Source organism: Ovis aries, chromosome 1 (genome assembly GCF_016772045.2).
Source record: "Ovis aries strain OAR_USU_Benz2616 breed Rambouillet chromosome 1, ARS-UI_Ramb_v3.0, whole genome shotgun sequence".
Classification (NCBI taxonomy): Eukaryota; Metazoa; Chordata; class Mammalia; order Artiodactyla; family Bovidae; genus Ovis; species Ovis aries.
This window is the reverse complement of record NC_056054.1, coordinates 277,719,916-277,731,984: the sequence shown is the minus strand read 5'-3', so window position 1 is coordinate 277,731,984 and position 12,069 is coordinate 277,719,916. Positions and strand designations below refer to the sequence as shown.

General features: G+C 42.6%; 1 protein-coding gene across 2 annotated transcripts in view; it reads right to left on the bottom strand.

Moving 5' to 3' along the window:
* Positions 1–12,069, bottom strand: part of KCNH8 (potassium voltage-gated channel subfamily H member 8) — a 462,169-nt gene that overhangs the window by 100,685 nt on the left and 349,415 nt on the right. For both annotated transcript variants that reach the window (XM_004003423.6, XM_060406713.1), the window contains exons 9-10: positions 2,134–2,333; positions 1,029–1,278 (exon numbers count right to left, since the gene is read on the bottom strand). In XM_004003423.6, the coding sequence (XP_004003472.3) occupies positions 1,029–1,278; positions 2,134–2,333 (450 nt within the window). The remainder of the gene's footprint in view (positions 1–1,028; positions 1,279–2,133; positions 2,334–12,069) is intronic.

Genomic DNA, 12,069 nt, shown 5'->3' with positions numbered 1-12,069 from the left:
ATATTTTATAAAGGATTAAGACGTAAAATTAGGTTCTTGAACATGGAAATTAAAAAAAAAATGCTGCATTAGCCACTTTTCATTAACAAATTCTAAACATTGGTGTTCTGTTCTTGTCTGGAGAATGCCAGGGACAGAGGAACCTGGTGGACTGCCATCTGTGGGGTCACACAGAGTCGGACACAACTGAAGCGACTTAGCAGCAGCAGCAGCAGCAACTGGCGTTCAAAATATATTGTTTACCTGTTTACCTGATTCATTCATAGGCCCTCAAGAAATATGAGTTGAAAAAATAAACAAATGAAAATGATTTTTAAAAGAGGTACACTTAAAATTATATCAATAGATAGGAGCTTTTCTACATTAACCCTGCATATCATCTGTTGTTAGCTGACCTTTACATTTCAATAAACACTGCATCTTAATAGTTGGAGTCAACTTTGTGATACAAAATCTTCCCAAATTGTCCTGTGGGTTTTCTTTGAGGGAGGAAAATTAGCCTGTCATCACCATGACAGTATTGCATTATTGATTGCTGCGAGAGCTTATTCTCAATATGCATTCATTTTTGTGCTATTTCTAGCACAGATAAAACAATTTCCAATGTTCTTCTCTGAATGGATTCTCCACAAAAATGCAGAAACACTCTTAAAACAGGAGCTATTTCACCAAGAGGCAATGCACGTCACCGTTCATAACCTGGCTTTAGGAATCAATCAGGACTGTGTTCATTCTCTTGCCATGTTTTGGGGAGAAATTAAGTCAACTATTATTTATTTACTAGTAAAATAGGGGCAATATTTATTAAAAATGGCTTTTTGTAAGAGTCAAAACAGGTGTTGCATACAACCGCACAGTGCAAACTCAGTATAACAGCAGTAATAATAACTTGGCAGATTAAACCCCTGTCCTGAATCGACATACTCTTCCCTCACTTTCCTCCTCTCAGTCACAAGTTCTCCCCTCTTTTAATCTCCTTAATTCATGCTTCAGAGTAGAATTTCATGGGGCTTTTCAACAAGACCTACCGAGAATGGCCAGCACCGTGCTGTCTTTAAGAACCTCCATGGAGCCCGAGCACACGAAGTAGATGGCCTGCAAAGCGTCCCCCTGGCGCAGCAGGTACTCCCCGGGGGCGCAGAAGGAGGTTTTGATGTGCAGAGACAGCGACCGCAGGCAGCCCCGGCTGGCGCACTCGAACAGGGACAGCTGCAAGATCTCCTTGTTCAGGTGCATGGTGATGTCGGAGCGGAGCTCGTCCGGAAAGTCCTTCAAAAGCTGCCAGAGAAGGTGAAAGAAGGAGTCGAGCTGGGGAGCAGTGCTGTGTAGCCGGCAGGCTGTAAGACCACAGGGACCTTTCCCCACTGTTTGACCAGTCAGAGGACAGAAGAGGAAGCTACATGTACAAATAACCCTGGGTTTCTGTGACTGTGACCCTGGCTGTGTGCTCCTGAATAGTCAGCTATTCATAAGTCTGGAGAAAGACGATAAGTTACTATAAGACTCTAGAATGAAACACATTGTTACTTGTGGCCTGCTTCTCACAAAGACACTTGACTCGGGAAGGAAGATATGGAGTTTAGGCCCTCTAGAGTCTCCCTGGCTGTCCTGATCATCTGAAGAGAGGAAAAACCAAATAAGCACTTAAAAATATTGATGACTGGCTTTGTTGACAGGTTGATGGGATGGCTGCTTGACCTATAGGATACCAACAGTGGTGGTCGAGGGTGTTTCTGGAAGTCCAAACATAACATGTTTGCAGAAAATGCATTTTTTTACTTTGTTGGTTTTGAAGGTAAACATTAGCTTGATTAATCTAATAGTCCATGATTATACCATTCAACTGTCATAAGAATTGGTTCCTTCAAAGAGGGTCATCTCACATGAAAATATGCCTACCTGACTGACCGAAGTAGCAAGCTACTGTGAAACACTGGCCAACCCACAGCGACATCATGGAAGCGTAAGCAAGACCAGACAAAAGAACCCCTGTGGGGGCACGAGAGGCTGAACGTAGAGAGATGAAGACGTTGGCAGTGTGTGCTTCAGTCCTTAGACCTGCACTGAAGCCCTTGTTTTCACCTGGATATGTGCTTTCTGCCTGAAAACGTCAACAGGAGAAATTCACATTACCTCATTGGAATCTATTCCATTGTTGACTGACCAGGTTGTCTGGAAATACTCCAGCATCCTCTGCTTGAGCTGCTGGGGCAGGTGATGGACGCGGATGAAGTCCTTCAGATCCTTGGTTCTGGTGTGATAGAGGGACCACCTGGAGTACATTCTCTGGATGATCGCCGTCACGTTTCCGAACACCAGGGCGTGCATCAAGGCTGAGGAGACAACGCCACACGTCACGGGGGCTGGGGGGGCTGCCTCCTCCCCTACAAACGTGCAGGCTATAGATCGGGATCAGAGGAGCGCAGCTGCGTGGCCGCTGTGTCACAGCCACTTTAAGTGAAAATCATGGAATTTTATTAAGATAAAGGCTGTAAGTTGAAGCTGATTTAGCCAGATAAGATTTAGCCAGATATTTTATAGTGAGCTTGCTTTTCAGCACATTGAGTCTTTGTATGCTTGATATCATATTCCTTGACTAGACAATTTTCAAAGAGACAAGAAACTATGGTTTAAAACATTTTAATCTGTGAGCAAAGGGCACTTAAGCTTTGTCTGCTCATACATGGTGAAGAGGAGAGAGTTGTTCATAAAATGGATTCTAGCACAGCATGCAGGTATCATGACTCCCTGATACAGTAAGTTAACTGAGATAGTTAACCCATTTACTGGTGACACTTAGTACCTGAATGGAATACCACTTACCTTGGCACATATGGGATTTCTCCTCCTTAAATATCTTGTAATTTGCTTAATTAACTTCATGAATGATGATTCACATTGAACAAATTATTTTAAAAGGATGTCAGTGATCTTAGATGCTGATAATAATAGAATTAATTTAAAAAATATATATATTTTTTCTTTTTGGCCTTACCACACAGCATGTGGGATCTGAGTTCCCCCTACCAGGGGCTGAACTTGCGCCCCCTGCAGGGGAAGCACAGACTTAACCACTGGCCTCCAGGGAAGTCCCAGGAGAAGTTATTATTGAAAGAAGCCTGGACTATGGTAGTTCCTCAGCAAGTATCAGCGAGGTGAATTAATAAACCCATGCTAATGATCATGTTTCTACCTGTATTAGAAGACTATTGACAAGCCTTCACTCAGCCATAAACGAGTCTGACCCTATCTACCCAACTCTGAGAGTAACACACGCCGAGAGTGTACACACGTTCACTTAGACTATGGCACCGCTATTCTGATACAGGCATTTTGCTGCAGCCACTTTGCCACGGGATGCATCCCGATTTAGTCATTTCAATTCCATGTGGCTTGATCAGAATAAAAATATCTTTTGAAAAACACTCAATAATATGAAAAATAGACCCCCTTTGACCCACACTTAATCTGTTGGCCACCATTCTGGTTACGGCAAAAACTTTTATTTTGCACTCTATTCAACATCTGTATTACTCTAACAGTTGGGTATAGTCGTGTAGAGTTGCGTGTGTGCTAAGTTGCTTTAGTCATGTCTGACTCTGTGTGACCCTATGGACTGTAGCCCACCAGGCTCCTCTGTCCATGGGATTCTCCAGGCAAGAACACTGGAGTGGGTTGCCATGCCCTCCTCCAGGGGATCTTCCAGACCCAGGGACTGAACCCACGTCTCTCATGTCTCCTGCACTAACAGGCCAGTTCTGTACCGCTAGCAGCACCTGGGAAGCCCATAGTTGTGTGGGTATGATGAAACTATTTTAATAATTTCATAGAATAAGCTATCAAGTTAGGGCCTTATAGTTTTACTACAATAACAATTACATTTCAAAAGTAAGTCTATAATAAAACACTGGGTTAACCTTTATGAGAATATTAGTCTCTTCCCCAAAGCCATCATTTGACATTAGTTTTAAGATATTAAATGTGACACATTTATATTAATAAAGACTCCAAAAAAGATGTTAGAAATATAATTGAGGATTTCTTGGACAATCTGAACCCCAGCTCTCTAGTTGCTTTAATTTTAAGAGCAATAGATATTAGAAATTTTGAGACCATTCAAGGAACAAAGAATCAACAGAGAAAATCAGGAGCTGTGCGTCGAGCCCTTGCTGCCTTTCTGAGAAGAGCCAGATGGTCCATGAATATGTGACTCCTATTTTAATGAGATTTCTTGGTCAGATAGTATTTTTTTTAAACTGGAGTATACTTGCTTTACAAGGTTGCATTAGCTACTGTACAGCAAAGCGAATCGGCTGTGTATGCACATATCTCTCCTCTTTTTTGGATTTCCTTCCCATTTAGGTCACCACCAAGCACTGAGCAGAGTCCCCTGAGCTACAGTTTCTCAGGAGTTATCTGTTTTATGCATTAGTTCAGTTCAGTTCAGTTCAGTTCAGTTCAGTCGCTCAGTCATGTCCGACTCTTTGCGACCCCATGAATTGCAGCACACCAGGCCTCCCTGTCCATCACCATCTCCCGGAGTTCACTGACTCACGTCCATTGAGTCCGTGATGCCATCCAGCCATCTCATCCTTGGTCGTCCCCTTCTCCTGTCCCCAATCCCTTCCAGCATCAGAGTCTTTTCCAATGAGTCAACTCCTCTCATGAGGTGGCCAAAGCATAGCAGTGTATATATGTCAATTTCAGCCTCTCAGTTCATCCCCCTCCCCCTCCTTGGAGTCCATACATTCGTTCTCTGTGTCTCTATTTCTGCTTTGCAAATATAGGTTCATTAGGACCTAATGTTTCTAGAGGCCACACGTATGCATTAATATATGGCATTTGTTTTCCTCTTTCTGACTCACTTCATCCCTGCCTCCTCATTGAGACTTTCGCTCCCTAAAGCACCACCAGAGTGTAATGAGAGATCAGGCTTTGTGACCAGAATTCCAGAGTGGATGGGGCCTGGGGATGGGATTTGTCTTACAGAAGTAGAGTGTGCAGACGGACTCCACTTCCCAGGAGCTGCACGCTCTGGGGCGGGATCAGGAATCTCAAAGTCAGAACAGATGTGAGGTTTCGGCCCTAAACAGTAGCTGCTGGTCTAACAGTGGGAATGGCCTGGTGGCACCACCAGTAGGGAGCCCAAGAAGGCCTCGGACCCACCTGGGTTTGTGGAACTGGGAGAAAGAATGAGGTGCTCCCGTATTTGTGGGCAAATCAACTGTCTGTTCAGATTTCAGCATCAATCCCTGTGGAACTGGCCAGCAGGTAAGACACTCAGGGAAGGGAGCAGCTTCCTATTCCAGTATTCTTGCCTGGATAATCCCGAGAACAGAGGAGCCTGGCGGGCTATGGTCCATGGGGTCACAAAGAGTCAGACATGACTGAGCAGTTAAGCATGCAAGAAACTCAGGGGTTGGGTGAAATCACTAACTTCAGCAAGTTTTAGTTAAAAAAAAAAAAAAGACTAAAAATGTCTGTTTTGTCTGTTAAGACCTGTCAAAACATTTCTGTGCCAAAATCCCAATGTCTAAGGAATTATGTTAAAAATTTCCTAGCATCAAATCAATAAATCAGTGTAAATGTGTCAACCTGTTATTATATCCATCCTTCTGAATATTTCAAGATAGCCCCAACGCGAATTCTTTCTTGTCCCTACATTTATCAGAAATCAACCTCTGTCATACTAACTTCCAGCTAATCTAACACTGGACTTAAAACTCTTGATCAGGTTAAACATTACCATTTCTCTATGGAAAATGTGGCCACCAAGCTACTAAAGTCAGCCCATATTAACAAGAAAGGTCTCAATATTTTGGAGAAGTGACTAGAATAGAGTTAAACTTAAGGTCTATATACAGGAGGCAATATAATATTGCAGAGGAAATATGGACTTTGGAATCAGACCACACTGGATTTGAATCCTGGTTATACCACCTCCTAATTTTGTAAATCAGACAAGATATACAATTCCCTTGCATGGTGTCTTTATATTTAAAATGGGCATATTGTACCTTATTGACAGGATTTTCCTATCAATAAGGATTTAAAGTGTTAATATATGTTTTTAAAAAGTGCTTGATGTATGTGAAAAACAGTGGGTGCTCAATTTACGTTGGATTTTCCATCAAAGTGAAAAGTGCTATGCATTTTCAGCTTGCTCTGCTGCTGCTGCTAAGTCATTTCAGTCATGTCCGACTCTGTGCGACCCCACAGACGGCAGGCCCTCAGGCTCCCCTGCCCCTGGGATTCTCCAGGCAGGAACACTGGAGTGGGTTGCCATTTCCTTCTCCAATGCATGAAAGTGAAAAGTCAAAGTGAAGTCGCTCAGTCATGTCCGACTCCTAGCGACCCCATGGACTGCAGCCTACCAGGCTCCCCCATCCCTGGGATTCTCCAGGCAGGAACACTGGAGTGGGTTGCCATTTCTTTCTCCAATGCATGAAAGTGAAAAGTGAAAGTGAAGTCGCTCAGTCATGTCTGACTCCTAGCGACCCCATGGACTGCAGCCTACCAGGCTCCTCTGTCCATGGGGTTTTCCAGGCAACAGTAGTGGTATACAATTGTGGGAAGAAACCCAGATTTAAGGTTTTCCAGCAACCTGTCAAATAATTAAGAATGGTTGTTTGTGTAAATAACTTCTTGATGGAAGAAATTCAAGAAATAGTTAAGAAACGCCTGCCCCATGCCAGCATACATAGGTGTATATTCTTTCTAAAAGTTCAAAGATGAAATGTCGCTCAAAGGATTAAAACCATCCCAAGAAAAACACATATTGCTTAACAACTAAATGTTGAATGGTTATTTCCCTGGCGGCTCAGATGGTGAAGCGTCTGTCTGCAATGCGGGAGACCCAGTTCCATCCCTGGGTCTGGGAGATCCCCTGGAGAAGGAAATGGCAATCCACTCCAGTACTATTGCCTGGAAAATCCCATGCACAGAGGAGCCTGGTAGGCTATAGTCCATGGGGTCAGAAAGAGTCAGACACGACTGAGCGACTTCACTTATTCTGATCCTTAAATATTTTATTTGCATGAGGAGATCTCTATTTATGATAAACACTCAGCAAAGGAAAGAACTGATTCTGCTCCAAGTCCAAGGAGCTAAACATCAATTTCAGGCTGTGTTAATACATTAATGGGTGCAGTGTTTGGAAGCCCCACCATCTGTAAAAGTATGTAGTAATGGTCTTTTGTGGCAATTAAACTGAGTATGGAGGACAATTTTATTTCATTTATTAATACTACTTTCCTTATTATGTGTGTGATTTTAACCTTGCTTTGCTTAATTATAATGGGTGTAAAGCACTTAAAGTAAGAGAAGTAATATGTTCAGATCATGTAGCATCCTAACTGTACATTATCAATAAAATAATTATAGTATTCACATGTGTTGTTGGAAAGTAAGTACTGCATGTCAGAGTCATCATAATTTCAAAGTCTCATGTTAGCATAGGAAGTGAATGAGTAAAAGTCGCTCTTTGTGACCCCAAGGATTATACAGTCCATAGAGTTCTTCAGGCCAGAATACTGAAATGAGTAGCTGCCAGGAGCCAGCACGGGAGATCCCACCCATGACAAGGTCACGCGAAGGAAACCTGACAAGCAAGGCTTCAGGACTCAAGGGACTCCCTGGGCCGATCCCACCCGTGACAAGGTCATGTGGAAGAGACCTGACGAGCAAGGCGGATCAGGACTCGAGGGACCTCCTGGACCAGCTCGAACATCTACCCCAAAGTAGAATCTGCCTGTCTACTGTTTACTATATTATGCCTTTCACCAACCCCTCTGACACCAACGGGGGGCTATCCCCGCCCACCTTTCTCTGAAGAAAATCAGCTTAGAGCTCTAGTTAATAAATCTCCTGGGCATAATAGGAGTGTTTCAATTGAGACCCCTCTGATGGCTCTCTAACTTGCCTGACAGGTTTATCTGGACTTTTACAAATATGCTTGTGATTGTTTACAGCCTCCCAACTGCGAGAGGCACGGGAAGCTTAAATAAAGCCTTTCGCGGAGTCAAAATTATTAGAATGGTACTGGTGAAGGGTCTCATTGTTGAGCCAAAGTTTGCTGCCAAGTTTTCATATTGTGTGCATTAATTAACATAGTTGATATATAGAAATATAAGTAGTGGCCTTGATATTAACAACACTAAACCTTGAGTTAATAAGTTCTTTCCCTGTTATAGCCCACTGCACCTTTGCCCTATAGGAATGCAACTTTATTAAGTGCTTTCGGAGAATGGCACCTGACTTTAGAAAAAACACTTTTAGAGAAAATAAGCTTTCTGGTTAACTAACCTTTATCAGAAGAAAGAGTTGTAAAATGTTAGCAGGCCTCCTGGCCAGAAGATGATGTAAATCCCCTAAGACCTGTGTGTACAGATGGGCATGCAGAAAGAAAGCCTGGTCTCGATAGGGGTCAGGGCTGCTGACCCTGCGTGACTCTGCATCTTCCATTATTCTCTACGTACAGCTTAAGGTATATAAGCTCCTCTGGAGAATAAAGTTGCGGGGCCTTGCTCACCGCAGCTTGGTCTTCCTGTGTCATTCTTTCTTTCTTTTCAGGCTGACTCCCTGGAGCATAGGGGCCCTCTGAGTTCTCTTCTCTGCCCAGGCTTCTAAGACTCACTTGAGAAGGTGCCCAAGGAGGGGCACCTTCCGCGATTTGAGAGGGCGCCTCTGGCCTACGTGAACAGTGCAAGCCCCATGCTGGGGCTTTATTGGTTTTCTGCGTAAACCACGGAATATCAGCCTCTTACTCTCCTCTATTTTCTTAACTATAACATCCTTTTCTTATCTCTCTATCAATCTCTCAGTTGCCGACACCGTCATGCTTTGGATATCTCTGGATCTTGCCGGGGCTGGGCCCCAGTAGGTAGCCTTTCCTTTCTCCAGGGGATCTTCCCAACCCAGGGATCGAACCCAGGTCTCCCACATTGCAGGCAGATTCTTCACCAGCTGAGGTACAGGGGAAGCCCAGTGTATGTCTGAATCATCATAATTTCAAAGCCTCATTTAGCATAGGAAAATACTTCTAATTTAAGTAGTTAAAAAGTAAAACCTAGCTCTCATAGTCTCTCAGTTTCCAAAGCTATTGCTTCTCTGCCATGGGTGATCACTTTCACCCTGGTGAAGTTTGTGTGTAACCGTCAGGCTAAATCATTCCATCTGCTGTCAAACTTCGACAGAAGAACTTCCATATCCAGGTCAGTCTGGAAACTATCCTTTGCTTTTCCTTTTATTCCCAGCAAATTTGATGTGTATAATTCTTAAAGTAGCATGCTAGGCCTGCTGCTGAGTATGTGGGAGGCTCTTTTGCATTGTGTAGGAGTTTTGTATAGAACATATTTTGTAAAATATCATCATAATATCAGGTCTTTGGAGGACATTCAACAATCGGGATCCGAGAAGAAAATAAACAGGCCTTGAGTGAAAGTGAGTTCTTACAGGCTGCCTGGCTTTCTCTTTCCTTTTTCATCTTTCCTTTCCTGTCCCCCTCTCTTCCCCCGCTCCTCTCCCCCTCCTCTCTCCCTTCCTCTCCGCCAGCTCTCTGTCTGGATTTGGAGCAACCTTGCTATCCTGAGATGCAACGTCAATTCTGGTTCCTTTAGTCAGCTACTTTGCAGTGAGTCCACAGTGGGTCTAGGCGCTCCTGGTATAAAAGCAGCCTAGAGTTCAGGCTCTGGGGTACTTCAGCTGCCCTGCTCCTCACTCTTGCCTGCTTATTGCCCTGGAATTTTCCAGTCCTTGCTATAAGTACACGGCTTGTGGGCGGCAGTTGGCAGAGAAATCAGAAAGTGAGATCAACTTCCTAAATGATGAACTGAAATGGCAGTGTAAAGGTACCTTAAAAACAGCAAACTTCTGGGTCTAATAAAACCACTTCAGGGTAGTAAATATAGGATAAGAGGACCCAAGGACGCCTTAGCTGTTGAGTTTAACTCCACATTTTCCATGACAACGATGCCATATTTGAACTAGACATGTTCTCAGTGAGGAGTCCTCTTCATTTGGAAGCTTTGTCTAACCTACAAGGCTGAGCTAATGGTCCCAATACTTGTGGTTCACTCACTAGGGTACTATTAAGTAGCCACTAATAAACAGAAGAATTTTAAAAGACACGGCAAAATGTTCTCAAGATATTCTGTTTGGTGACAAAAATGATATGTGAAATTGATATAAATCTTTCAGAAAATAAGGATGCAAATGTATAAAAAGACTATAAAGAATATCTTTTTGGAGATGGGATTATATGTGCTTTTACTTTTTATGTGGATTTTTCCGGTTCTTTCAAAATGTGCATTATGAAGCGAAAATGGAAAAATAAAGACCATCATCTGCCTAAGTACCTATTTCCATTACTCCACTGTGAACTCCTCAAAGGAAAGCATCCTATCTTAGTCATCTTTGTTTCCCTAGCATCTAGCACACTGCCCAGAATAATTTTAGTATGTCATAAATATTTATGGAACTGAAATGAACCTCTGCACTTTGATACTTTCTTTAAAAAGTTTTATAATCACACCAAAGTAGCTTAGAAAATTTGTGAGCAGTTTGGTCCCAAGCCTGTCCCAGCATCCTGATCCCAATCCCCAAAGGCAGTCTCTGCAAATTGTTTCCTTTAGGTCTTGTAATTACGAATGTTGTAGACCGTGCCATTTCGCCTCCATTGATTGACTTGTCATATTAAGATGAAACCTAGAAAGCAACTTGACACGAACGGTCACTGCTCTCAGCTCACTGCTATCCCCTTTCTCACCCCATACTATATAGTTGCATTATCGTTTCTAGGTCACCTATTATACTTTTGGAAGATAAAATTAATACCAAAGACCCACACTGAGGAAATTACGCATGTACTAAGTGTAGAGCTCATAGAGATTTCTCGGAGTGAACAGACCTATGGAATCCCCTCAGATGAACAGCTGGCATCTTATCAGCATTCCAGACTCCCTGGATTCAGCTCATAGTCACTAACCAGCACCCTCACCAAGGTAACCACAGTAATAAATCATATTGCAATCAATAAGTTTTGCCTACTCTTTAACTTCCCTTAAGCAAAATCCTACAATAACTACTTATTTGTGTCTGTTTGCTCTGCTCAGCATTGCGTTCATAAGATTTATCCTTGTGGTCACATGACATAGCAGTCCATTCATTCTCATTACTGCATGGTTCTCTACTGAACAATCATTTCACAGTTTACTTACTTATTCTCCTATGAATGGGCACCTCCACTTTGCAATTTTCTCAGTAATGCTCCTACATGTATGTCTATGATGTGTCTATATATGATTTTTTCCTGGATATACCTGCACAAATGGAATTGCTGAGTCACAGAAAATAGGTATGCTCAGAGTTGGTAAATGCTGATGACTCGTACCAACTGACACACTTTAGAGAAGAAGTCAAGCTGCCCCATATCCTCGCAAACTCTTAGGGCGGTCAGTGTTTTTAAGTATACTGTTCTGATGGATGTGGATGCCATCTAATTTTGATCTTAATTTGTATATCCGAGATGAATGAAGCTGGGCAATGTTTTTAACATGTCCATTGTTTATTCTGGTATGGAAATCTATGTTTCAAGTGCTTAAAAATCTTTAACGCATTTTTTAGTTGTCTGACCTTACTGATTTGTAAGAGTTCTTTATATATAATAGATGACTCTTCTATCAGATACATTTTGTTTTTGCAAATAACTTGTATCCTGTGGCTTGCCTCTTCACATTCTGAATAATATCTTTTGATAATTAGAAAAGGCTTCCTGTGTGGTTCAGCTGGTAAGGAATCTGCTTGCAATGTGGGAGACCTGGGCTTGATCCCTGGAGTGGGAAATCCCCTGGAGAAGGGAAAGGCTACCCACTCCAGTATTCTGGCCTGGAGAATCTTGTGGACTGTATAGTCCATAGTGTCACAAAGAGTAGGACACAACTGAGAGACTTTCACTGGATAAACAGAAGCTCTGAATTTCAATTCTCACACTTACTTTCGTGGATAAGGCTTTTTGTGTCATGCTTAAGAAATCTTTGCCAAACCCAAGGTCATGAGAATACTCTCCTATGC